At 65.4% G+C, this 26,365-nt stretch overlaps 1 protein-coding gene across 8 annotated transcripts; it reads right to left on the bottom strand.

Moving 5' to 3' along the window:
* Positions 1–663: 663 nt before the first annotated feature.
* SBF1 (SET binding factor 1) lies at positions 664–26,365 on the bottom strand. Of its 8 annotated transcripts, XM_082739336.1 has the most exons (42): positions 26,149–26,347; positions 19,765–19,850; positions 19,210–19,347; positions 18,829–18,987; positions 18,633–18,743; positions 18,241–18,264; positions 17,916–18,021; positions 17,658–17,790; positions 17,473–17,581; positions 17,269–17,382; positions 17,081–17,158; positions 16,584–16,697; positions 16,376–16,504; positions 16,194–16,292; positions 15,871–16,075; positions 15,680–15,792; positions 14,770–14,919; positions 14,468–14,536; positions 14,213–14,371; positions 13,868–14,133; positions 13,616–13,788; positions 13,462–13,535; positions 13,185–13,380; positions 12,860–12,987; positions 12,199–12,377; positions 11,969–12,105; positions 11,671–11,878; positions 11,378–11,574; positions 11,155–11,292; positions 8,021–8,098; positions 7,522–7,703; positions 7,265–7,444; positions 6,856–6,957; positions 6,590–6,775; positions 6,396–6,522; positions 6,180–6,310; positions 5,879–6,109; positions 2,405–2,512; positions 2,096–2,307; positions 1,432–1,519; positions 1,209–1,340; positions 664–1,123 (listed from the first exon to the last, which is right to left on the bottom strand). In XM_082739336.1, the coding sequence occupies exons 1-42, from the start codon at positions 26,201–26,203 to the stop codon at positions 1,025–1,027; spliced, it is 5,703 nt and encodes a 1,900-aa protein (XP_082595462.1). In that variant the 5' UTR covers positions 26,204–26,347; the 3' UTR covers positions 664–1,024. The 8 variants fall into 8 exon arrangements, with proteins under 8 accessions (XP_082595462.1, XP_082595463.1, XP_082595464.1 ...); XM_082739337.1 differs by lacking the exon at positions 18,241–18,264 and having other exon boundaries at positions 26,149–26,365; XM_082739338.1 differs by lacking the exon at positions 8,021–8,098.

Raw genomic sequence — 26,365 nt, 5'->3', positions numbered from 1 at the left:
CCTTGAGAACCTCGGCCCAGTAGTGGTCCGTGTGGCCCAGAGAGAACTTGGGGGCTCTCATCACTCACCTGATGTCACCTGTGGGTCTTTCCTGTGTCCACACCTACTGCTCCCCTCTGCCCTGACAGGTGCCACCACCGGCTAGGCACCGCCCACACCCCACCTGGCCGGCTCCTCACGCAGGTGGGACATTCGCGTGGGAGAGGAGTAAGCGTAGTGGCACCTGTCATGGTGCAGGCAGAGGCCAGGGTGTGGAGGACGGTCGGCTTGATGCGGGATTCCGGGGGGCGGGGGGAGGCATTTGGAGCAAACTTCCGGGAACCCCCAGCTGTGACCCCTGCTCCCTGGGGAGCCCACCCTCCTCAGCACCCCCAGATGCCCTCTGCCCGGAACCATCCTCCAGACAGTCTGGCCCTGTCTGCGCGCTTCACAGCACCCCTGCAGATGGCCACCACCTGTCCAGGCGGTGCTTGGGGGCTGTGGCAGGAGGGGCTGGGTGCCAGCCGCAAGACCACCCTTCAGGGTGGCAGCAAGGGCCCGCTGAAGCTGCCTCCCCATGCCCCTGGCACCAGAGCTTGGGCCCCACATGGTGGATGTGGGTCCTGGGCAGAGTGGTCGGGGGTGGGGGTGGGGGCGTGGGCCGAGGAGACACAAGCACGGGCGTGTTGTTAGTTCTCTCTTTATAGACTCTGCTTCTAGGAACAGGCGGCCGGTGGCCGGCCACGGGACCGGTGGGCTGACGGGGCGGAGGGCGGGGCAGGAGGGGTCTATTTACAGGCCCACCGAGAGGGCTGTACCATGGCCACCTGCCAGCCGGGGCTCCCCCAGAACTCCAAAATAAGTTACAGCTGGCCGGGCGGGCGGGGGCGGGCAGGGCGCGGGAGCTGGCAGGGGCTGTACACGTAAGGGTGGGGTGGGACCTCAATACTGTCGAGGGTGGGGGCTGTAAACATGGCCGGGGGGCCCTGCCCACCCCTAGTGGTCTCTAACGACTGGACGCAGAGCAGCCGGAGCAGAGCTGGGCTCAGGCGTCCGACAGGCAGCTCTGGATCTGGTCCACCCACTGCTGGGCTGAGGGCACGTCCTGGGCACAGAAGTTGTAAACGCGACGCGTCGTCTTCACCTGGGAATGGCGGGTCGCTGACTCCACGGTCCCAGCCCGTGGAGTCCCCCCACCCTGCCATCCCTGGGCCCTGGCCACAGCTCACGTCAAAGAAGGCCTTTTCATCCACGGTCTTGGGGGCCCCCATGGTGGGGGTGCCGGGGGCCACGGCCTCCACTTCGGCCAGGTCGATGACGCCCTTGCATTCCGTATCCACATGGTGGTCGTAGTAGCGCAGCTGAGTGGGGGGGCCGGGGGAGGGGAGGAAGTCAGGGCAGCACCCCCCACCCCAGCTTCTAACCTCCTCGCCTCGGCCGCCGCCCACTCACCTGGTGCTTGGTCTTGTCCAGCACGAACCAGCGGGCCTTCCAGGGCTTCATGAAGGCCCCCTTCTTGTACAGGGTGCCCTCGTACGACCTGCATAGACAACAGACCCCGGGCCAGGCTGGCTGTCACGCCCCTGCCCTCAACCAGACCCAAGGCTGGACTCGAAGGCTAGAGCGACCAGGGGGCCACGAAGCAGCCCTGGGACTCTCCTCAAAGGCATGGAGAAGGGTCCCCACCCCTCACCCCTCACGTGCCAGGACACTGGAGAGGGCCCAACACCAGGGTCTCAGGGGCTCCTGGAAGCAGCCCCACTTGTAGGGCAGGTGTCTTGGGACGAGGAACACACAGCAGGCCGCTCTGGGGAGGCCATCGTGGCAAGACGGCCCCTCTCCAGCCTGCCAGGCCCCAACTTCAGCTGGTGGCTTGGCTGTGGTCACTGCTTCTACGTCGCAAACCTTTCTAGAAGAGCCCTCCTGCTTCTCCTCAGCCACTGTCGGCTCACGCTCAGGCCACCGTTGTGGCATTATGGCCTCCCCCACAAATCCTTCCACCCAAGAGAGGGCCAGACGTTGCCCAACGGCACTGGCCCCCAACCTCTGACCCATCCCACACCCACAGTCCCCCAGCTCAGGAGTCCATGCCGCGCAGCGAGACATGCCCTCACACCTGTTCTCACTCTCGGCCGTCTGGAACTGGCTGTACAAGGTGCTGGTGCTGCGGCGCGCTGCCTGCCGGGAACTGGACGCGGTTGAGCCACTGCTCTGGTCGCTGTCCAGGCTGAGGCTCAGAGTGGAGCCCACAGGCCCCTCCTGCAGGTACACGCCTAGCGAGCGGCGGTGGTGGGGCACGCTGGACACCAGCAGGGAGCTGGGGGTGCCCTGCGGACGAGGGGGGGGGGCCTGTGTCAGGGCCGGTGGCCTCCAGCCCCCCCTGCCGGCAAGCTCACCCTGGCCACCCACACCCAGGTCTGCTCACACGTCCATCTGCCCGGGCCTCCAGGCGCTGTGCTGCCTTCACCCGATCCCAGGTGTCCTTCCAACGCTCCGGGGGTCGCCCCAGCTCCGTCTCCAACCTCTGTAGCTCCTGGGGAAGAAGTGGAAAACGATCATTCGGAAGGAAAATATCCAGACCAAAACGCAGGAAGACCCAACTATGGAAAGCAGGAAGGTGCAGTGATTGGTACCGCTGGAACACGGGCGGGTGAGGGTAGGGGTGGCCAAAACCCAATCATCTGGAGAGAACAGAAATCAGTTGTGCAAAGAAAACAAGGAGCACCGGGCAGAGACGTGGAGCTCAGGGTTGCGGACGCGCAGGGACCCAGGGAAGGGGCCGTGGTCCTGAGCAGGAGCTCTCGAGAGCCAGAGGCCTCCCGGCATACACCGCCACAGGCCAGGCAAGATGTCACCAGCCACAAGCTCCTCGGCCGCTGCGAGCCGGATCGGTGCGACGCAGGGAGCTGCAGGGCTTCCAGCCGGCCGGAGCAGACACACCTGTAACTGCGCGCGGAAAAAACCCAAACACAATCCTGACCCTCGACAATGCAGAACCCACGATGTCAATTATTTTTAAAAATTACTAGACAAACAAGAAAGCAGGAAAATGAGAGTCATGTTTAGGAGAAATGTTAAAAGAAATAGATCCAGAAAAGAAAGAGGTATTGGAATCAGCAGGCGAGAAATTCAAACCACTGGTTCTAAATAGGTTTAAGATGTAAAGACAGAGACGGACAGAATGTTCAAGCGGATGGAGGCTCTCCACAAAGAATGGAAACCGTTTTTATTAAAAAGACTAACGGAAATTCTAGGGCTGAAAAATACGGAATCTAAAATGCAAGCTTCATCAGACTACAGAAGAGCAGAGCAGGGAGCTGCAACGTGGGGTCCTGGAAATGAGCTGCAGAGAAGAAACCTCACCTCCGGGACCTATGGGTCAGTCCAGTCCCACAGGAAAGGAGGGAGAGACTGCGTAGAAAAAAAAAACCTTTAAACGAAGTTATGGCCAAAATTGCATTAAATTTGATGAAAACCCTCATCCCATAGATCTAAGAAGCTGAGAAAGCTCCAAGCAGGACGGACCAGAAACGCCGAGAGGGCCACCTGGCTGGCTCAGTTGGAAGAGCATGTGACTCTTGATCTTGGGGGTCGTGAGCTCCAGCTCTATGTTGGGTGTAGAGGTTACTTAAAAAAAAATTTTAAACCTCACATGATGGTCAGATTGCTGAAACCAGACGTGAAGAGAAAATCTTAAAGGTAGAGAAAGGGTGGCATGTCACGGAGTTTACAAGGACAAGGAAAAGCCCCAACTTTCAATCAGAAACAACGTGGGTGCCTGGGTGGCTTGACTAGGTGTCTGCCTTCAGCTGCGTCGTCGGCTCGCAGCATCCTGGGATCGAGTCCCCCATCGGGCTCCCGGCTCGGCGGGGAGTCTGCTTCTCCCTCTGCCCCTCTCCGCTCATGCGCCCACTCTCTCAAATGAATAAGATCTTTAAAAAAAAAAAAGACTGCATGCCAGAAAACAACGCAATGACATCTTTAAACTGCTGAATGTGGGGCGCCTGGGTGGCTCAGTCAGTTGAGCGTCTGCCTTCAGCTCAGGTCATGGTCCCAGGGTCCTGGGATCGAGCCCCACATCGGGCTCCCTGCCCAGCGGGAAGCCTGCTTCTCTCTCTCCCACTCCCTCTGCTTGTGTTCCCTCTCTCGCTGTCTCTCTGTCAAATAAATAAAATTTTTAAAAAGTAAATAAATAAATAATAATTTAAAATGAAGGCACAGGACACCTGGTAGGAGCAGTCAGCAGAGCGTGCGGCTCTTGATTTCAGGGTTGTGGGTCAATCCCCATGTTGGTGTAGAGATTCCTTAAACAAATAAAACTAAAAATAAAAGGGCACAACTGGCCCAGCCAGAAGCCACTGTGTTTCCGGGGCAATCCATGGATTGATGAGTGGATGCCAAGTCGCAGCAAACCAGCTGTGTGGCCACCACACGTCTGCAGCTTCATGACGTCTCCCTTGGCCTGAAGCACAGGAAGTTGTCTCCAAGGTCAAAGCACCAAGAAAACTGCGGCAAGGCAGGGCCCCCCGAAGTGGGTACCCGAGTGCCTGGCTAGTCTGGTCAGGCAGCGGCGCAGACAGCACGGGACCGGCCCCCCAAGTTGGCAGGGTCACCCCAGGGGAACGGAGGGACTGGGAACGGTCCTGGCCGGCGGGATCCCGAGCTGTTTCAAAACCAGCTCCGCAGTGATGCCAAGGAAAAGCGCGGCGCACTCACGGAAACACGGCAGGACGGAAACAACCGAGAACGCCACAACCTCCAAAATCAGCCCAGGCGCAGCAAAGCCACGGTCGGGCGAACAGTCCCGGAGAGTCCGTCGCTGGCGACCTGCGCTCCCAGAAACACTGCAAGTTCTTCGGGCCCGCAAGCAAGGAAGCGTGGAGGTCACGGGACACCGCGAGGAGAGAAGCCTCCCCGCCGTCGGGGCTCTTCCCAAACAGCCTCCGTCACACGCGGGAGACGTGAGGGGAGCAGGCAGGCGCGTGACCGCCGTCCACACCACCCCGAAACTAGCACGGGGACAAGCCGCTCAGAAGGTCAATGCGGCGGGACGCTCACGTGTCAGCGGGGAACAAACGGAAGGAAAGAGCAGACACTAACGCAGTCGACCAACAGCGAGGGGCCGGATTCCGGGGCTGCGGCTAGCTTGGAGCGGGGGCACAACTCCGCGTCCCGGGTCGTGAGCTGCAGCGCCGCGGTGGGCACGCGGAGGACTTAAAAGAAAAAGCTGGACTCCCACCTGCCCAGGTCAACAGCTAAGCCTAAAGGCACTACATACCCAGTGAAAGAAAGCGTCAGACTGAGGAAGCACCAGCGCGACCCTGAAGACGTGGGCCAGTGAGACGGACACGGCCCCGCGGCCCCGCGAGGAAACTGAACGGCGCGACTCCCGTCGGACTCCGAGGCGGAACCACCAGAGACGAAGGGTCTCCTTGGCCCTCTGAGCTTGTGGGCCACCCGTTCCCCCCCGAAGCCCTGGGTAACGGGTGCCTCTCGGCCAGGCCCGGCGCTGCACCATGGACATCCTGTGTTTACGCCGGGATGCGGGCACCTCTTGCTCCGCTGCGGAACAGGCTCCAAAGGGCCTAAGCAGCCCCCCAAAGCCCAACGGCCTTGGACGGGAGCATGGTGGCCGACAGCCAGGGATACCCAGGCAACAGGTGCGGTGGTCTGGGAGAGGCCCGGGGCAGTCCCTGGGAAAACCCTGTCTTCCCTGAGGGCCAACAGTACATGTGCCTAGAGTAAAGAAGCCACCTCCTAGGTCCCAGGGGGCCAGGACAGCAGCCTCTGGCCATCGCCGCCCACAAACACGAGCTGGGGGGAGGGGGGAGGGGGGAGGGGGCAGGGCCCCCGGCCTGAGGAACACACGGGGAACGTCCCACAGAACCGCGGTGCTCACCTCCAGCAGGCGTGAGATGGCGTCTGGCTGGGCTCGGGGGCGGCTGTCATAGCATGGCCATACCACCCGGCGCCTGCTCTGGGGCGCACCCCCATCAGGCCGCTCTTCCTCTGGGGGCTCGGGGGGCCCCTGGGCCAGCTCCCAGTCATAGGGAGGACCCTCGGCCAGCGTCTCCTCGGTGTAAAAGTCCCACACCTTCAGGTTGGACACGTTGCTGTAGGGCCGCAGGACCTGGGGGCGGGCCTGGCATGAGGAGCTGCGCAGGAGGGCGCCCGGCCGCCCCGGCCAGGCCCTGGCTCACCTCCACGTCTTCGGGCGCGTACATGTAGTTGTAGAACACGGGCGTCCTCTTGCTCAGTCGGTCCACGTACTCCCACACGGACCGGCACGCCTGCTGGCCCCGGCGCTCCCCCTTCTCCTCGTACAGGAGCCCTGCAGGGGGAGTGCTGAGCCCCGCCACCCTCCAGGCCCGGCCCCGGCCGCCCAGCCCTGCCCCAAGCCCAGCCCTGCCCCATACCCAGCTCAATGCGCTCATAGTCCGAGTCGAGCAGAAAGGTCCGGAAGCGGCGGGACGCGTGGTGGTAGCCAAGGAACTTGAGGTAGAAGGGGCTGAACTCGAACTCCATGGGGAACTGCAGGTGGACCTGTGCGGGGTGACCGGTCAGGGCCGGGAGGCGGCAGGCACCGCCCCCGCCGTGGGCCCCCGCCTACCTGGTGCACACAGTCCAGGAACTGCAGGAAGACGGGCGTGAAGCCGCTGCTCTGCCCAGCCAGTGTGTGGGCCCCGCGATGGCTGAAGCGATGGCCAAAGGACAGCCACTCCTTCTCCACCAGCAGCCGGAAGCCCTCCAGCGTGCGGTAGAAAGGGTCGGACAGCAGCTGCACCAGAGACACCACCTGCCGGCCCCGCCTGCCTGTCAGCACGGTGGCCGCGGGGACGCCCCAGGGGCCCGGCTGTCCCCACAGCCCGCACGCACCTGGGTGGTGATGTCCCAGCCGTCCTCCAGGCTCACCAGGACGGACGAGCCCGAGTCCAGCAGCTCCACCACCAGCACCGACACCTGTAGCAGCTTGTGGATCTGCAAGGCCGGGCGGCCCCTCAGCACCTCCGGAGCCAGTGCCCTCATATTCCTGCAGCCGTGCAGGCCCCCGAGGGCTCCCCCTACCCTGCCCCGTCCTGGAGATGGCCTGCCCCACCCCAACAAGAGCAGGTGGCCCCAGCCTCCCTCCATCACACGGTACTGCCGTCCAGGTGGGAAAGGTCCATCGCCCTCTCCAGGGGCCCAGCGCCATCAACAAGCAAACCGTGACCCCATCTGTCCGTGGCTGTAGGTAAGCGGGCCCCCGTGGCACAGCAGACCGCAGCAGGGGCAGGGGTTCACACACCTGGATCAGCCACTCTGAGTCCTCCAGCGAGCGCAGGAAGGAGGCAGGGCCGGGCTCAGCGGCAGGGCAGCCTGGGACACACGCCTTCAGCAGCTTTTTGAAGCTGGCCTTCACCTGCCGTGCCTCGAACACCTCGATGGGCACCAGCTCCCACTGCTGCAGGGGGTCTGGCCGCACACCCTGAAGAAGGCCAGCCGCGGTGAGATGCGCCCGGGCCCTGGGCCCCCCACCAGGCCCTGGGCCCCCACCCCAGTCACCTTGAGCTGAGCTTTGTCCCCAATGATGTAGAGGGCTGCGCGCTGGGGCTGCAAGAAGCCTGGGTCAGGGGGGGCCCCGTTAGCCTGGGGCGGGCTCAGCATGTCTCTGCCTGCCAGCCGGGAGCCCACATCAACGCCAAGCCCACCGCTGCGCCCACTGGCCCGGACACTGCTCCATTTCCCTGCACAAAGAAACCACGTGAGCGCCTGAGCAGGCCTGGGGCACCCCTTAACCTGGGGTTGAGCTCCCCAGGCAAGGCGGGGAGGCCAAAGGGACCCCAGCTGGGCCTGCATTTGCGTTAGTGTTGGGGGTCTGGGGTGGGACTCGGGGCCTCAGGCTGTTAGTGCCCAGGGCTGTGGGAAGGGCTGGGTTATGCTGGTCATCACCAGGACTGTTAGTGCCAGACGTGGAGGGGACGTTAGTGCCCATGACGACTCAGTCGCACAGGGGTCGTCAGTGCCAGGTGGGGGGAGCCAGCCTGTGTGGCCAGTACGGTACCTCGGGGAGCGGTCCGTCTGGAGGCCGAGGCCGCCATGGGGTTGGACAGCGTGGTGACCCTGGCTCTGGGGCTGGGCACTGGGGGCACAGCAGAGAAAAGCCTCAGGCCTGACCCCAGGCTCGAGGGTCTGCCCAGCATGGAGGGCCTGTGGTCCAAAACGACTATAGGGCTGGGTTCCCGCCAAGCCCCCAGGAGCCCCACAGATCGTGGGGGGCAATACCAAGGCCCTCTGAGCCCTCTTGGCCCTCAGGGGCAGGCCAGGGAACAGAGGGCCAGCAGCAAATAGGATCCGAAGAGAGACAGGAACCCTGGGCTCTCCATCTAGCGCCTCCCCCACAGGCCCATCCCTGCCTCGTCAGCCCCCACAGCACTGCCTGCAGCCGCCTGCAGCGCCCACCGACAAGAGGGGCCGTAAGGTACAGCCTGGAGAAGAGGAAGCCTGGAGCCTAGAGCTCCCAGCCTGGAACCGTGGACACGGGCTGGCCTGAGCCCCAGGGGCAGCACTGGCGGAGAAGGCCACCTGCCTGAGACGGCCAGACCCCTGTCTTAGAGGCTGAGACGGCCAGGCCTGGAGGCACAGGGAGCCTGGAGGCACAGGGAGCCTGGGGGAGGAAGCTCCCCAGTGCCCGGGCTCAGCCGCCTCTGCAGAAGGCAGCCAGGCACCGTCCCTCCCTACCACAGCAGCGGCGACAGACAAGCAGGGCACCAGCCCGCCACACTGCAGCCAGGACGTGGTCTGTCTCAACTAGAACCTGCCCCTTGGCAATGGGGGCAGGGAGGACTTGATCTGGACTGGGGGACCACAGGAAGGCCGCACCAGGGTGCTTTGGGAACAGTCAAGGATGTCCAGGCCACACTGGGGACAAAGAATCCTGTGGGGAGGGGCCACCTGCAGTGCGGACTCTCCCTCCAGTGGTGGGGCCATAAATCCCACTCAAAGATGGCCGGGAGTCTGGGAGACCCAAAGCCACTTGAACAAGGAACAAAAAGGGAACGGGACGCCAAGCAGCAACCCCCGTGAGCGACCACAGGGCACACCGGCTGCCCTGTTCCAGGCCCCCTTGTCCCCAGTGCCCATCAAGTGGTCACAAAAGACAAAAGCTGAAGCCAGAGTGCCCCGTAGTGTGAGCCCAGACCACCCGGGCCGGGGGCTGGTGTGCAGACAGCAAGGGACATGCTGCAGAGGCACCAAGCGGGGCGGAAACAGGGTGTGGGGCCTCCTCAGACCTCGGCAGAGAAAGCTGGAGGCCCTCGGGCGATCTGGAGACACCCCCATGCCCTCCCTGCTGCCCCCGCTCCGCCCCGCCGTGAGGCCCTGGGCAGTGGGCAGAGCCGGAAGAATGAGGCAGCAGGAGCACACTCCCAGGAGGTCTACCACTGGTGGGCCACCAGCCCCCAAAACCCACCCGTGCACCCAAGTGCATCTGGGAGCTGAAGGCACAGCACAAGAGAGCTCAGACGAGCAGGAGCGGAGGGACGGAGGACCCAGAAGGCCTGAGCGGCAGGGACCCTGGCGTGACATGTGCGCCAACCAGCACGTGAGGCGCAGGCGCGTCTCACAGCCAAAAGGGAGCCCTCGTGCATCCCCTACCGACTGTAAACCAGGCACACATCAATCGCAGCAGCCTACCTCCCAGGCGGACACCAGGCTGAGGTGGGGATCAGACCCAGGCCAGCAAGGGGAGGCTCACAGATCAAGCCCAGACTAAGAGGCCACTGGACACCAGGCCCCAAGCATAGGCGGCCCCATGGGCTGCACAGCAGTTGGAGTCCTGGGTCGGAGGATTAACCCTTGAGAGTCTATCACCCAGACCCAGAGGATGAGGCACACAGGGACAGGGCATCTGTGGGGATCCAGGCAGGAGGGAGGGGGAGCTGGGGGCAATGGGGGAGGGCGGGGGGACACGGCATCAGCTGGGGTGAGGCACGGCGAGGAGAGACGGGCAGCCGAGGATGGGGCCCCCGGAGGAGATGGGGTGGCGGGGAGGGGGGCTCAGAGTCAGACAGGGGTGACAGTGGGGAGGGCTAGGGGAGATGGGGAGACCTGGGTGAAAGGGGGGAGGATGGGGTCAGGGAGAAGCAAGTGAGATCCGTGGGAGGTACGTGTGACGCAGGAGTGGCTGCCTCAGGACAAGGGCCCTGGAGGAGGCCGGCCCCACCGTCCCGTGGCCACGGGTGTCCTCTCTCACCTGGAAGCCTGTCCAGGAACCCGGCACAAAGAGAGCTGACCTCCCCAGCAAGGTCCCCGCCTGTAACCAGGTCAGACCAGCCCTCCACAGCGGCCGTGTACCCCTTGGGCAGCAACACACACACACACACACACACACGCTTCACTGAGCCCCACTGTGGCCGCCCTACGCCAGGGCTCCAACAGGGTGGGGCAGGGCCCACTCACGGCCTCCACCTCCCAGGCCTGGTGTCTTCTCTGCCATCTCTGACCATGAGACCCTGCCACGCCAGACAGAAGGCAGGGCTGGGCCCTAAGGGCCTGGATCCACGTGGGACCAGCAGGGCCGGGGGTGCTGAGAGCGCCCATGCTGGGGATGGGGACTGGGACGGGGAGGCCCGCGCAAACAAGACCGAAGGAACCAGGACAGATGGCGGATGTAGCCCAAGCAGTCAGATGACCTCGACAAAGCAGTGGTGGGAAGGACAGGACAGAGCAGGGGACAGAGCAGGGATGCGGCCCAGGTGGGGGTTTCAAGGGTCAGCTGTGGCCTGAAGGCAGGCCCCAGGCAGAAAGAGGAGGAGGTCGAGAAGCTCCGCCCAGGGGCGCCCAGGGGGCTCAGTGTCTTAAGCCTCTGCCTTCGGCTCAGGTCATGATCTCAGGGTCCTGGGATCGAGCCCCGCATGGGGCCCCCTGCTCAGTGGGGAGCCTGCTTCCCCCTCTCCCACCCCCCTGCTGTGTTCCCTCCCTCGCTGTCTCTGTCAATTAAATAAATAAAACGTTTAAAAGCAGCAGCCGCTGGGCCCAGGCAGAAGGCCGATCAGAGCGGGGCTTCAGGGTGCTCACGAGATCCCACACCCCACCTGCCACCCCCTCGCTGGCCTGCCTTCCCCAAAAGCCACCACAGCCCCCCCCCCCCCCGCCGCCCCCTGCGCCGGAATCCTCCAGCCTTCAAGCGCCCCTCACCGTGGCTGCCCACGTGGGCGGAGGAGAAGCCGCTGAGCGTGTTCCGCCCGGATGCGTCCGCGAAGCGGGGCATGGAGCTCACCACGGCCTGCAGGTACTTCTCCTGCTCTAGGCTGCTCGAGTCCGCCTGGGACTGGCCTGGGGGAGGAGACGGAGCTGGAGCCAGGCCGGATGGGGGGCACGGGGCACAGGGGAGGGAGTGCGCGCGTGGCCCGGAGGGTACCTGGGGAAGGCGCGTTCTGGGCCTTGAAGAGGCCGACGACGCCCTTGCCGTGCAGGCCGCCGGAGCGCAGCAGCACGGCCTTGGAGCGCCCGCTGCGCCAGCACACCACGGGGAAGCGGTTCTGGCGGTAGCAGCGGGAGACGCGCTGCAGGGCGTTGTCCTGGACGCTCTGCGGGACGATCAGCAGCCCCGGGTAGCTGCGAGGAGCCGGAGGCGTCAGGGTGCAGCCGCGGGGCACAGGGCACAACCACCCAACCCGCCGGGCGCACGTCCCCCAGGCACGGCCCGCTCACCTGCGACAGATGGCGTACATGCGGTTGACTGGGGAGATGCGGAAGGGCTCGGACTTGGCTCGGCTCAGGCTGCTGCTCAGCGTACCCAGCCCCAGGCGCTGGTAGTCCCGGCAGCACGCCCGCTCTACCAGGCTGCTCATGGTCATGCGATCGGAGGGCTTCAGGGCCGAGGAAGGGGTCAGCGTGCTGGGCTCCAGCTCCTCCGACACTGGGGTGGGCCGGGCACACGGGGGCGTCACCCACAGACTGCGGCACCCCCTGCCTGCACAAGGCCACCTGGGGCTGTCCATGCTCCCACCTGAGATCTCGTCCTCCTGGTCCTCAGGAGGAGGCTGGCCCCGGTGCTCCCAGCTGGGAGGGCTGTACTTCTTCCGGGTGACGTACTGCCGCCCGATGGTTTTCTTGGCGTTCTTCACGAGATTCCGGGACAGGGTCCTGGAGGGGTTGCGCACACAGGGTCAGCAGAGGCGAGCAGGACGGACAAGGGGGACAGGCACACAGGGAGGGGTGGGGGTCCCAGCTCCATACTTGAGGGAAGGGCCCTTGTCCTTGGTGGCACGGGGTGGCCGGCCGGGCGTATGCGTGGAGCCCAGGGAGAAGGCGAAGGTGCCCCTGATGTCCGGCGGGTACCGCAGCTTGTGCAGCTGCTTGCGGAAGAGCTCAGCACTGTCGGACCCCACCTCCTCGTCAAAGGCCATCTTCAGCAACTGCGCCAGACAAGAGGCCCTCAGAGGTCTGGGCACCCTTGGGTCTGGCCCCCGCCACAGAAGCCTGCAGGCAAAAGCGGGGAACCCCCTGGGGCCTGGCAGGGGGCATCCTCCCAAGCAGCAGCGGGCACGCACAGGGCCCTCCTCACGCCACGTGTGACCTCCAGGCTGAGGCACCTGGTCCTTCACCAAGTGTCACCTGCGCTGGTGTGATGTTCAGGCGCGGGGCACAGGGCACGTTCCAGACACGGGTGCCAGGGTCAGGGTACCCCCCAAACAAACAAGGAGCCCTAAAGGCCAGCACATCACACACGCCGATGACACTGAGCTACTGTGCGTGAACAGAGACAGGCGCGGTGGGTGAGGTCTGGCCCCACGCCAGCTCGCGAGCATGAGACCGGGGGCTTGGATGCCTGTGGACCTGGGAGAGCCAGGCACGCCCCCCAACCGCACACCCGTGCCCCGCCGTGCCCCGGGCAAACCTGGAACGTGCAGGAGCGCAGCTGCAGCCCGTCCTGCAGGAGCTGGTCCACAGGTGTCTGCACGCTGATGCGCTTCTCCTTGGTCAGCGCGGCCACCGGGAAGGAACGCACCACCACCTGTTCCCCGACTTAGCACAGGCCAGGCAGAGTAGGGGGGGGTCACAGAGTCTGGGGGTGCCAGAGCTATGCAGGTCCCGGGCAGGTGAGGGGGATGTGACCTATCTTGCACAAGACCCCGCACCCCTGAGGAGGGCAAGTCCTATTCCCTCCCAGGACCTGGGTGGGGGAGGGCGGGTAGGGACGGACGAAGGGTCTGGAGGCTCACCCAGGGGGTCGGTGGGCATCCCCGTGAAGATCACCCGGTACGTGGTAAGGAAGACGGCGCCCTCAGCTGGGAGCAGTGCGGGGCCGCCGCCGCTGCCCCCCGCCCCCTCCTCACGGCCATCTGGCAGCAGGTAGACGCGCAGGCCGTCCAGCACGCATTCCTCGCCGGGCAGCAGGCGTGGCCGCAGCAGTTTGGGCTGCTCAGGGACAAGAACAGCCCCTCAGGCCCCCGCCCGGCACCCACCCAGGCCCCCACCCCTGGCCGGCCCCCCGCTCACCTTCTGGATGGGGGGCAGCCTCTTGCTCTCCCGGTGCACGGCCTCCAGAGTCTCGATGTGCATCTGGACAATGTCTGGGAGACAGTCGTTTTCACACCCTGGCCCCCTGCCTGACTGGCTGAGAAGGGCGTCTGCATCCCCAGAACCCCCATACCTGGCACCATGACATGCAGCCCCTTGAGGTGGTCGCTGGTGACCCCACTCTCTGTGCAGACCTTGTCCACAAAGCGGTTAATGAAGCGGACCACGGCCCCAGCCACATCGCAGGTCTCTGCGTCCTCGAAGCCGCTCTCTGTGTCGTAGCTCTCTGCCACGCTGCCCGCCATGCTAGGTCGGGGAGGGGACACCGCAGGTCAAGGTGCGCCCGCCCGAGCCCCCCGTGTGGGCCCACGAGGCGCCCCCGCACCTGTTGGTGACCAGGCTGTTGCTGGCGCTCTCGAGGTCGCCCAGCCCTGCGCGCTCCCGCAGGAGGCGGCTGCGGCTGCTGTCCAGGGGCAGGAGCAGGTAGCTCATGCGGTTGGCGTAGTGGATGGCCTGGCTGAACACTGTGCTCTCCTCCTTCTGCACCAGCTCCTGCTGCTTCTCGCGGCTCAGGGTGGGCCACAGGCGCCGCTGCTCAGATGCCACGTCCAGGGCAGAACGCTCGTCCTCTGGCACCGACACATCCCCCACCTGCCCCAGCGCCGCCGGTGAGCCCCGACCGGGCCGGCCCTCGCCGCCATGCCCCCCAGGCCCGGGAGCCCCCTCGCACCTGCACGTGGTCTCGGTCCTCAGTAGGCTCCAGGTAGAGGGCGCGGATGTGGGTCTGCACGTCCCCGTAGAACATGGCCTCCCAGAACTGCGGCGTGCTCCACACCACGTGCTCTTGCACGCAGCTGTACGCAAACTGGGTCACTCCTGGGCTCAGCTTCTGCAGAGGCCGGATGGGGGGGCGCGGGTGCGGAGGGGTCACCAGGTGCAGCAGGAGCGGACGAGGGAAAGGCAGCGGGGCGGCCCCAGCACTCACCCGGCAGAAGGCCGTGACCAGGGGCAGCAGAGCAGCCGCGATGCCGTGCTCGTCCAGGGAGGTGCAGTCCTGCGGGAGCGGGGAGCCCTTGGAGCCGCCCCTACACGCCCAGCCCGCCGGGGGCCACAAGAGCCGCCCAGAGCTTTGGGGCAGGAGGCGCCCTCCAGTGAGAGTCCCCCAGCCCAGGACCTCCCCAGCCATAGGCACGGCCAGAAGACGCATCCCTGCGGGGGGACGGGGGCGCCCCCACCCACCGCCACGCCCAGGGCTGCAGCAGCAGCAGGAGGGAGGCCCGGCCTCACCTGCAGGCAGCAGTTCATCATGCGGACGACGAAATCGAACTGTTGGTGGTCCAGCACCGCCCGGTTCTGCTGTACGTGCAGGTGCAGCTCCTGGGTGAGGCAACGGCGGGCCGCGCGCCCCTTCAGGGCCCTCAGCACAGCTGGGAGCAGCTGGAGACAGGGGAACATGGGGCTGGGGGCATCCAACCATGCCCTGGAGGGAGGGGAGGAGAGAGGCCAGGGCACAGAGCCCGGGAGGGGAAGGGCCATGGACCCCCCAAGAGGCCAGAGCCCAGGCTCTGAGCACAGAGGGGATCTGGAAACAGTCTGGGCCAGACTCTGGAAGCTCACTGCCCCACAGACTGACTTCTGGCCGACCCTGCCCTCTGTACGCACAAAAGCCCGCGGAGATGGAAACGCTGCCCACCCACAGCCAGGGGGTACTCCCTGGCCCTGAGCCCCAACAGGCACCCCCCCCCACGGCTGCAGCCCTGCTGCTGGCCGGCTGGGCACTGAGCAGGGTGCACAAAGGACCGTGTGCTTGTTCTCTTATTAGTTTTCATCGTAAAACCAGCAGGAGCCCTGCAGGCCCCTCCCGGGAGATCGTGCGGCCGGGACTCAAGCTGGCTGCTGTGGGGGCCACAGGCGTGGGCCAACACCATGCAGGGCAGGACCACAAACGCACGACGCTGTGCGGGCTGGCACTTCGGTCAGGAGGAATGGAGAAGAAACTTAGCAGTGGAAACCTTTGGGTTCTGATGTCCCGAAAATGAAGTAAATCCCTCCTGCGAGCTTCCCCGCAGGCTCTGTCCAGCTGCACTGAGGAAGGGGCCCGAGACCTGGTGTCACCCGCCCCTCCGGCCGCCAGCAGGCACGCGGACCCCAGGCTCAGCACCCTTCGCAGGGGCTCCCTGTGCCCGGCTGCCCTCACCTTCTTGGCCTCAAGCATCTTCCCCTCAAACACGTAGGAGATGCAGTTTCGAACCACCTCCAGCCGGCGCGCGCTGTTGCCGTGGAGCCCGCTGCTCCGCTCCTGGATGGCGGCTGCGGGAAGACGACACGCTCATCTCTGACTCGCGCTCACCCTGGGCCCCACGCCCTGGCCCCCTTCCCGTCACCCACTCATGGGGGGCCCCGAGGGCACAGTGGTCCTCCTCTCAGCCTTCACGGCCGGGGGCGCGCCCTGCATCTTGGCTGTTGCCTGGTCCACGATCCACTGCACCATGCCGTCGTCCAGCCGGGGGAAGGGGCGGGGCGCCCGCCGCAGGTGGCTGGCCTCCCCCGGCCTCTGCACCTTGTGCATAGCCACGGCGGGGTATGGGTTCTCCTGCAGAGGACACAGGTGAGTGTGAGCGAGCTGCGCGGAGCCAGGCGGCACCGTGCCCTGGCCTGGCGGCACCGTGCCCCGGCCTGGCGGGCCCACCCCCTCGTGTCACCCGCCGTACGTTCTTGTAAAGCTGCTCTGCCAGTTCTCTGACGTGACGCAGGACACGCTGGGGGTGGTTCTCATCTGCCCGCATCCGCGCCACCTCATGGGCCACCAGCTGTGGGAGGAGGCAGGGTCAGGCAGGCGGGGCGAAGCTGGGAGTGGTGGCAGGGGCTCCTCCCAACTGGGGCGGGGGTGCACCTCGTCGAACAGGTCCGTGGCACGGTAGGGGACCCCACGCTCCGACACGAAGCCTGCGAAGGCCATGCCCTCCAGCACCTTCATCAGGAAGTCGTCCTCCACCAGCCCACGCTGGCCCAGGAAGGCTGCCTGGGGGCAACACGGGGGGGTCAGCCCCTCAGCACTGACTCCCTGCCCGCCTCCACCCCCAGCCCTCCCTGCGGGGCACCTTATGAAAGCGGATGACGGGCTCCGGGTGGATGCGGACCATGTGCAGACACCAGCGGTAGCCCTGCAGCAGCTGAGCGAAGAGTCGCAAGAAGACAGCACGCAGCTCCTTGTCCTGGGCCCGGGGGGCGCCGGTGAGGACCAGGCCACAGGCCTGCCCCGGCCTCTGCACGCCACAGCCCTCCAAACCCCCGCCCCTCTCCAGCTCCATCCCACACACACAAACACACCTATCCGCGCCCTGCCCAGGCCTCCTGGGCGCCTCGCCCGTCCTGCCCCTCCAACCTTCTTTCACACAAAGCCACAGCCATCCCGACAACCACTCCTGCACAGGATCCCAGAGACTCACAATGCACCTCCCCGGCCCCCAACGACTGGCCCAGGAGGGCTGGCTATACAGTGTGACTGGCACTGCCCACAGGCCGTCAGGGGCAGCAGGCCTGATGAGAGGGCACAGGGTTGGCGCACGCCCTGCGCTGGAACCACAGGGAGCCCCACCTGCATCTTCAGGGAAGAAGCGTTCGTCGAAGGCGGTGGGAAGGCAAGATCCGCCAACTCCAGCTCTGGATCCAGGACCTGCGTAAGCAGAGACGAGTGGGGATGGCCACACACCCAGGGCCTGGGGCTCCCCTGGCTGCCAAGTGACCCCGCTCTCAGCTTCCCTGGAGCCCCCGGCCCCACCTCACCATGCTCAACACACTGTGAGTCTGACTCTGCAGCGGCTCCGGCAGGGGCGGGACGTGCACACACTCGGGGACTGTCACCGTGCCTCCATCAAGATCGGCAATGATCACGTCCAGCTGTGGACCGAAGGGAGCAAGCGGTCAGGGAGCCGCCAGCCAGTCAGCGCAGCCTGGAGCAGGGAGGCAGGCACAGGCCACAGCCCTCACCAGCTCTTGGGTCTCCGCCTGGAAGGCCGCGTTGACACCGATGATGAAGGGCGTGGGGGTGCTGAGGACCTCCAGGAGCTGTGCCGGCAGGATGGGCACGTAGGTGAAGCTGCAACGGGCAAGGGCTCAGTGTGCGCAGCCAGAGCGGAAGGGCTGGGAGGAGGGGCGAGGCGGCAGCAGGGCACCTGTATCGGAGAGGGAACAGCAGCGCCAGGAGGCCCCGGCAGGCGTCTGAGAGCCGCTGGTAGCTTCGGGACAGGAAGAGCACCTTGTGCTCCGTGAGCGCAGCGCAGAACAGCGACAGCACGTTGGTGATGCCTGCGGGGGAGACCACGGGCTCGCAGGGCGGGCTGAGCAAGAACCCCACTCTGACCAGCAGCCCCCGGGGGGAGGAGAGGGCGGCGAGCGCGGGGTGGGACGGGGGTGGGGACGGCCGGGCTCACCCAGCTGGCGGAAGAGCAGGGCGACACTGCAGCGGCTGACGGGCAACGAGTCGGCGAGTGGGGTCTGGATGACCTGCCGGTCACCAGCCCCCAAAGAGATGGTTCTCTGTGGAAAGAGAGGGACCCGCGTTCAGCGGCTCCAGCCAGCCCCGCGTCAGCCCAGAACTCCGTGAGCCGAGGTGAGGCTGGCCAAGGCAGGCCTGCTAACGGGAGGGAAAGGCCCTTCCTGGCCTGCCGGCCCACGCAGCGCTGCAGAGGAGACTCAGGGCCTCTGACGTGGGGCAAGGTGGGGCCTGGGTGGGCAGAAGAAACAAAGAATCCATACCACTCCGTCCTCCACGGAGTCCAGCTGCACAGGACAGACGGGCAGAGAAACACAGTTAGACGCACCCACACGTGGGGGTACTGACCAGGGAGCAGAGCAGACAGACACGCGGACACCAACATCCAGAGACAGGCACACCCAAGGAGCAAGAGAACAGAGAAACAGAAGGGTGCCAGGTAGGGAGCCAGGCAAGACATGGGACGCACAGGTGAGCAGGCAGGGCCGAGAAGGGAAGACAGGTGACAGCAGCACCAAGACGCAGCAGAGTGTCCACGGTCCGGGCCGTGCTGAGCCCCGCCGGACTCTTGAGGGCCCACAGGCCCCACCCTCACGGCCTGGGACAGCAGGAGGGCCATGGCTGTGGGCGCACGGCGGCCGCCCGCAGGACCCACCTGGGAGCCCCCCGCCAGGGGGATGACGCACGTGAGCAGGTTCCCGATCACACTCTCCAGGCCCACGTTCAGGCCCTCCACGTGGATGGTGTAAATGAGACCCAGGCTGTTCTGCAAGGACCACAGACTGGGGAATGGTGGCCCCACTGGCAGGGGCACCCCACGTCCTGCCTCGAACCCTGGCTGCCCGCCTCACCCTGAACACCTCCGCATGGTCCAGTCGAGACACCAGCACCAGTGTCTTTGGCGCGAACAGCTGGCCAGGCGGGCCAGGTGTTGCAGGAGACAGTTGTGCAGGGCCCCCCTCGTCCACGTCCTCCTCCCGCTCAGTGGCGTCCTCAGTGCACACCGCTTCCTGTGAACAGAAGCCCCATCCGCCTCGCTTTCAGACAAGTCCCACGGGCCCAGGGGGAGGACGCAGGTGACTCAGACGGGAGCAGCCCTTTGGGAACTCAAGCCTCGGTGGGGTTGAGGCACTGGGACTAGCCACAGACAGGGACACACCCAAGGACAGAGGCAGAGGGAATGGGCCACAGCCAGAAGCCCATGCAGGCTGGACCCCAGAGTCCCCAGTGACCTGTGTGGGCTCTGCCGGCTCCCAGAAGGTCAAGCAGGCGCAGTAGTGCCGCTCAGAGTTGATGTCAGTGAGGACAGCGACGAAGAAGGTGGGTGGGTTCCTCTCAGGACACAGCTGCCACCCACTGGGCTGACAAAACTGCAGGGCCGGGCGGGGCAGGGGGAGGGGTCAGCAGTCTGCTCCCTCTGGCTCCCTGCCCTCACCCAGGGCACGGACACCACTGCCCGGTGGAGTCTGCAAGCCTAGGTGCATCTCGCCTCCCGGGCCTCGGCCCTTCCCCGCAAAAGGAAGTCACAGCCTCTGGTCTCATTGTGTGGCCGGAGAACCCTGTAATGCAGGACACGGTCTCCACCATCACAGGGGACAGGCGACATGCTGCGATGTGGGCACAGACCCCACCAGCCAGGCCTGCCACCTCCCTCCTCCATCCCCTGTAGCGGCGCAGACAGCTCCTTCCCCCACCCCGGGGACTGGGCACCGCCGAGGCTCCTCACAGTCCTGGGGAAACTGGGGCCCACCTGCGCCCCCCCCAGCATGAGCACACCCCACACTCACCAGCTCGATGCCCTGGGGGAACGGGTTGTCTTCCCAGTCCTTCTCTGGGAAGCGCTGCAGGATCTGGCCCTGGCCTTCCCCACTCCCTGAGGACAGGAACAGGTAGTCAGGGAGCCTCCCACCCCGCAGAAACCCCACCCAGCCAGGAGCCTCAAGGGTCTTAGATGGGAAGCGCTCACCCAGCCTGGACTTCGTGTGGCATCAGACCAGCCTCAGCTCCCAGACCTATCATTTCCCTAAAAATCGTCTTGTGAGGGGTGGCTACTAGACAGCCACGGACCCCAGGGCCACCAGAGGGCACAGAGAGAAGCCCCCAGTATGGATAGGGAGTCCTGAAAGCCTCTGGCTAGGCCAGGCACCAAAAGCATGGAAGCCTCAGGCTGGGGCCACTCCCGTGCCCCTCCCCAACACCCCCAGCCAGAAGGCACCTCCAGCCCACCACACACCGGAGGCCAGCCCTCCAGCCAGCGGAGCGCAGCTCTGGACTGTGGCATCAGCCGAAGGCCAGCTTCAGTGCTTGCCCCCACCCGGCAGGGAGCACCACGAGGACCAGCCCCAGTCCCTGGCTCACCTCACCAGCCAGCTCTGAGCACCCTCAAGAGGCAGAGGTCTCACACCTGTTGTCTGTGCCCGGGGAGCAAACACCCAGGCCCGGACCGCTGCCAGCCCCATCGCCTCGGAGATGGACAGGCCAGCACAAGACCCAGAGAGGAGTGGTAACTGGTGGGAAGGACAGGGACCAGGTCTCGGGACACCCACAGAAGGAGAACCCTCCTGAGTGCTGGGGATCCGGCCACGGTCAGGGCCACTGAAGGTGGGTGCATACATGCCTGTCTCTCTCTGTCTGCAGCCAGCACTGTGCACAGCCACACGGACTGGGGACGCTGGGCTGGGCGGGAGGGCCGGGGCGGGAGGCCCAGGGCTGCTTCCCCTGCTCTGTGGCTAGGGCATCATTCCCAGCTCTGGGCCACATGGGTGGAGTCAGAGGCCCTTGCCTCTTGCTCACCCCCTAGAGCCAAACTAGGAGGCAATGGTGAGGGCCCTGTCAGGGGACCACTCACCTGACAAGACCAGCAGAGGATGGACACAGGTCTCTGTTCCACCTCCAGCTCCCACCCAGCATGGCAGCAGGGCCAAGCAAGTGAGACAGAAACCTCCCTACCTTCACCTCCCACACACGACAGGCAGGTCCCTGAGTGCAGACGTCCCCACCCTTTGCTCGAACCAGCTTCAATATCATTGCCCGCACCAGCAGAAGAGTGGGAGCAGGTAGGGAAGGAACGGGCACTGAGCAGAAAGCCTCTCTACGGGCCCACCCCAAAGCCCAGCAAGCCAAGATGCGCCGCATCTGAGGACCTGCCCGACACAGCCGCCCCCGCCCCTGTCCAGCCAGCCTGGTCCACCCCAATGTGCACAGGAGCCTCGGCCAGAGCCAGGGGCCTGGGCACTGGTGAGCAGAGCCCGGCAACTCGACAACGGAGGAGCCCAGCAACAACCTCGGGAGACCACCCCCGCTCTGCGATCATGGAGGGCAGGTCAAGGAGGTCGGCAGCAGGCAGGTTGCGGCCGGTGAGGTGAGGAGGGGCCATGACTCTGACTCACAAAACCTCAGTTTCCTGTTCCCCTCCCCCTCCCACACTGACACCCTGAAAAGACAAGAGGAGACGGCAAAGAGGAACAGGTGTCTGCTGGTACCGTATCTACTTACACACGAGCACACACATACGCACAGGGCCCACTCAGACAAAGCCCCTTGGGGTCCCTCTAGGCCCACTCCCAGGGGCCACCCTCAACAGGCCCAGGCCAGCTCACCCTGAGCCATGGCTTCCCTCCCCACCCACTCCCCCCAGGGCTGATTTGTGCGTCGCCCCAAACCACCATCTGGTGCCTGGCTGGCACCCAGGGCTCACCCAGTTCTTGCCACGAGGCAGCAGGCGGAGGAAGAAGAGGGGGTGTGTGCAGACAGGGACAGCAGCCTCTGCCCCACAGCCTCCCTCCCAAGGCCAGACAGCCCTCAGAAGGCTGTTCTCAGCAGCCTCTCCCCACGGGGAAGCAGACAAGGTAACTGGCCACTGTCCACCACGGGCCCTCCCCACCCCATTCATCCTGTGAAACATCAACTCCCACTTGTATGGCTCCGCCTCTGAAGAACCAACTGGAGGCTTTCCTTCAACTGCCCCCACAGCCTAGGGCAGTAAGCATCTCCTTCATCACGCCCAGCCCCGTCTTTGGGCCATGACGTCCCAAACTTGGCCTTCGGGTCTCAGCCCCCAAAGTGCCCCCTCCTCCAGGCAGCCCTCCACACTCTGCCTGAGCCTGGGGCCTACAGCAGGACCCCCCCAGAGCCTCGTTCCCTCCCCTCTACCCCTCTGTGACTCCTGGTGCACCTGCGGGCTGGCTGGGCCACACGGGAACTCCATACTCCGTGTCCATCACTGCACCTGTGCCTGGCACAGACCACGGCCTCATCAAGGCTTGCTGAATGCAGACCGCCAGCTACACTACCATCCGCCCACGCCCAGCCCCACACACCCCACAAGGAAACAGGCTCCTTAATCAGAAGTAAAGGACAGCTTTTGGGGCCCCAGGGTGCTCCAGGACAGGCAAGCCCTCCCAGGAAGGGCACACCACAGAGAGGCCCTGACTCCTGGTCTCTGCCCAGCTCTCTCTGAAACCCAGCCCACACCCCAGCTCCGTGCTAGCAGGGGCTAGGCTGCAATCTGGCTGCCGGCTGGCAGGCACCCTGGGAGAGATGGGGCTCTGCCACGCCTCCCCGTGTTCCCCACCCACTTGAGCCCTTGCGGCAATGAAGGTGACCTGCCCCATCAGAGCTTCCCCCACCTCGGAGGAGGAGGGTCACCCTATCAGCCCACCGGGGTAGAACTAGTCTAGCCAGCACCATCCCACATCCCAGGGCAGGACTCTTGGGGAGGCCTTTGGAGGAAAGGCACCCAAGTCCCCTGAGACACAGATGGGGACAAGCACTTCCTCTTGCAACCGTGTCCCCACATCCAGCCCTGTGTGGGCTGCAGGCCTGAACGCGGGGTGAGAGGACACAGAGCGCGCGTTCTGTCATCTGCTGGCAGTGGCCGTCACCAGTGCCAGGCTCCGACGCCTGGAGGGCCAGCCCAGGCCAGCACACACTGTGAGCGGGGGCAAGGGAGGACGGCAGGCTCCTCTGCCTGCCCCGCCTGCTCCTCCACACACTCCAGCGCGGACGCCCTGGGACCCGCTCAGCTACAGGAAGAGGGTGAAGGAAGGACCTCCCCGCGGCTCCACCCACCCAGCCCCAACCCTCGGCAGTCCCAGCCAGCCACAGCAACAGGATGTGTGCGGAGGGGCTGCAGCCTCCGCAGGGGTCCTGCCCAACTCTCCCCCAGGCAGACCAGACCGGCTCCCAGGGTGGGGGCTGGAAGCCAGCTGAGGCCATTCCAAACAGCCCCAACCTGCTCCAGAGGGCAGGAACATGGGTGGGGAGAGTCGATGGGGCCCAGGAATGTGGCCCGCTCAGCAGAGTCAGGTCTGAGAGGCCAGACCACAGGACAGAAGGTGTTCTCAAATGCTAAGGGAGGGGGGGCTGGGCGTGGGGAGGGGGTGCACCAGGAGGGGTCCAGCCCCTCCTCCCATGCACTCAGCCCCCTGATCAGGTCAAGTGTGTCTCCTGTTCCCAAAGGCACGCCCTGGCACTGGCCATGCTGTGTTCAATCAGCTGACCACTGTCAGGGCCCTCCAGCCCAGAAGCTGGGCAGGTACGATCCGACGGCCCCCACAGTGTCTCCAGAGCTGGTCCCAGGGTCCAGAAGGTGCCGAACCCATGTCCTGAGTGAAGGAGCTCCCCCACTCACCAGGGGAAGGATCTGCACTGGGGTCCCGTTCAGCCCCCTCCCCATGCTCCTGCCTGGAAAAGTCCACCAGATGGTAACCATACAAACCAGATGCTCCCAGGCGGCGCTCCGGCACCCCGGCCCCGCGTCCACCAGCTCCCATCAGGGTGTCACTATCCAGGCCAAGGACAAGACGTCCCCCTCTCCCACCTGCTCCACTGAACCCTGAAGACCCTGCACCCCAGTCCCGATGTCCCAGGCCTGCCAGCCCACAGGGTCCCCCCTCCAGCAGCGCTGCCCACTGTATCAGTGCCCATGGGTGTCTGCACACCTGCTGCTCATCACTAATAAGACACCCATTATTTCCTGGAGCCTCCCGTGGGAACAGCTTCACGTCTGGGTCCACCTCATGCCCATGGCAGCCTGGGGGGTCTGTGTGACTCACTCCAGCTCCAGATGAAAAAGCTGAAGTGCAGGGAGCTGGAAGACTGGCCCAAGGTCAAGAACTATCAAGTGGCAAAGCAGGTACCACTGACTCCCCCTGCAGTGCTCCTCTGCCTCAGGCTTCCCCCCAACCACCTGGCTCTGCCCTCAGCCCTATGGCCAGGGACCTAGCCTGTGGGCTTATTTCTCACGGGGATGGAGGAGTCCTGCCAACCGAGACCCTGAAACTGGGTGACCAGCCTGCATCGACCAGCTCCTGCCCTGGAGACAGTGGTGAGGGGCTCCATGACCCGCCCCCCAACTGCAGTGGACACTAGGGGTGAGCAGACATTACGGACTCCAGCCTTCTCCTCTGTCTTTATCAGAGGCTACAAATGCCAGGGGTGCCCATCCCCTGAGTGTCACGGCCAAACTGCCATGGAGCCCACCCATGCCGCCTCCCACCTCCCTAATTCACCCTCAGGTCTCCAGCCCTGCTGCTACCACCTGGCCTCTATCTGTAGTCTCTGCCTCCCCAGACCCTTCCCAAAGCACTCAGCACTGTCAGCCTCCAAGCCCACTCTGTTCATGCAGCTCCAGCCCAGGGCCCCTCATGCTGGAGCAGCCCCTCGGCCAACCTTGTTCCCATGGATCCCATGCAACCCTCTGCTCCAGGTGGCATGGCGTCCTCACCGTCCCCCACGTGCACCTTGGAACAGACGGTCCTCCCTCTGTGGGCCCATGCAACACTGCAAGTGAGCCCGCCTCGTGCAGACTGGGAGACTGAGATGACTGGTTCTCGCTGCAAAACCTCCCTCTCTAGAGGAAGATACGCTCATCATCCCTGAGGGTGTCAGGGGATGGACCCTTGGATGGACAGGAGTGAGTCCTACGAGGGCACTGAAGAGGGTCTGCAGAGCAGGGTCCAGCAGGTGGAATCACAGCAAGAAAGGCAAGAGGAGAGGAAGTCCGGCTCCTGGGTGATGACAGCGGCACCGCGCTAATGAGCAGCAGGTTGGGGGCTCAACCCCACTTTCAATCTCAAGGTTAAGCCCCAGCCTGACCACACAGGAACCCCCGAGGACATGTACTGCCTCTCTGCAGTTGGGATTTGAGCCCACGGCCTGGGCTCAGCCTCTGTGCGTCAGCCTCTGTGGGGGCTCAGACCAGACAATCAACCTCTCTGCCCCACTCCACTCTCCGGGTGAGGGAGAGGGCAAGGAAACCCTGGTGGGCTGCTGGGAGGAAGAAATGAGATCACACATACAAAGGGCTGTGCAGGGCCTGGCACACAGAGCGCGCTCCCCAGCCCGGGCTCCATGACTGTTGCTGATGTCATTGTCAGGCTCTGTTCTCTCCTACCCCCTGGGCTGAAGGGCTCTCAGACACAGGCGCCGGCCCTAGACAGGGACCTCCTGGACACCGGCCCCAGTCACCACAAGGATCCCCCACCCAGGCTGGGCTTGCAGGCATGAGGACCGCAGGCCTCTGCCAGGAATGCTCTTCTCTAGCTCCAGATAGACAGAGGACCCCCCATGCATCTTCAGGAGGCCCATTTCCCCCGGAGCCCCGCGGACAGCCCCAACCCCGCCTCTTCACAGAGCAGTCCTTGCATCCCACCCCTCTGCTGCATCGCACCGAGCCTCCGGACCTGAGACACCCCACACCGACGGGCTCCAGACCGGAGGCACCGGGCGTCCAAGGAGGGGCCCGCAGCCGAAGGATCCGTGCCCCTGGAGGCACAGCTACCGGCAGTCGGCCAAGGCACAGACGGCCCATCCCACCCAACCGGGAGCGGGGAGGCCGGGCCGTCTCGGGGCCCTCCCACCTCCCAGGCCCACGCCAAAGCTCTGCCTGACCCGGCTCTGGCCCGCGCGTGGCGCGCAGGTTCGGCTCGCCGTGCCGCGCTGCCCCGCTGGCCTCAGAGAGGCCGCCCCGCCCCGACCCCCGACCCGGGACCCCAGCCCGGCAGGTGCCCCGGACGACCCCCTGCGCTGGCCCGGCGGCCGCGGCCCGCCCGCCGCGCAAGTCCCCGCGACTGCCCCAGCGCGCGTCTCCCGCCGCCCCGGCTGACCCTTCCCGGTCTCCCGGCCCCGGCGCTCCGCCCGCAGCCCTCGGCCGCGGGCCCGGCACTCACCGCGCGGGTGCGGCCCGAACGCCACCAGCACGAAGTAGTCCGCGAGCCGCGCCATGGCGAGGTGCGCGGGCGGGCTCCGCGGCTCGGGGACGCGAGGGCGGCGCGCTCATGGCCCGGCCCCGGCCCTGGCCCGCGCTCCCCGGACACCCCGGGCCCGCTCCGCGGCGGCGGCCAGGGCTCCCGCCGCCATCTTCCCAGCCAGCCGGCCCGCCCGGCC

Source organism: Mustela nivalis (genome assembly GCF_964662115.1).
Source record: "Mustela nivalis genome assembly, chromosome: 7".
Classification (NCBI taxonomy): domain Eukaryota; kingdom Metazoa; phylum Chordata; class Mammalia; order Carnivora; family Mustelidae; genus Mustela; species Mustela nivalis.
This window is presented reverse-complemented; position numbering and strand designations above follow the sequence as displayed.

Bases quoted from the DNA above. Each gene is read 5' to 3' on its own strand.
- SBF1 (XM_082739336.1), bottom strand. From the start codon at position 26,203: ATGGCGCGGCTCGCGGACTACTTCGTGCTGGTGGCGTTCGGGCCGCAC. The intron at 14,372-14,467 runs GTGAGTGCTGGG...CGGCCTCTGCAG, and splicing joins TGGTCACGGCCTTCTGCCGG to AAGCTGAGCCCAGGAGTGAC. The intron at 6,523-6,589 runs GTAGGCGGGGGC...CACCCCGCACAG, and splicing joins TCCTGGACTGTGTGCACCAG to GTCCACCTGCAGTTCCCCAT.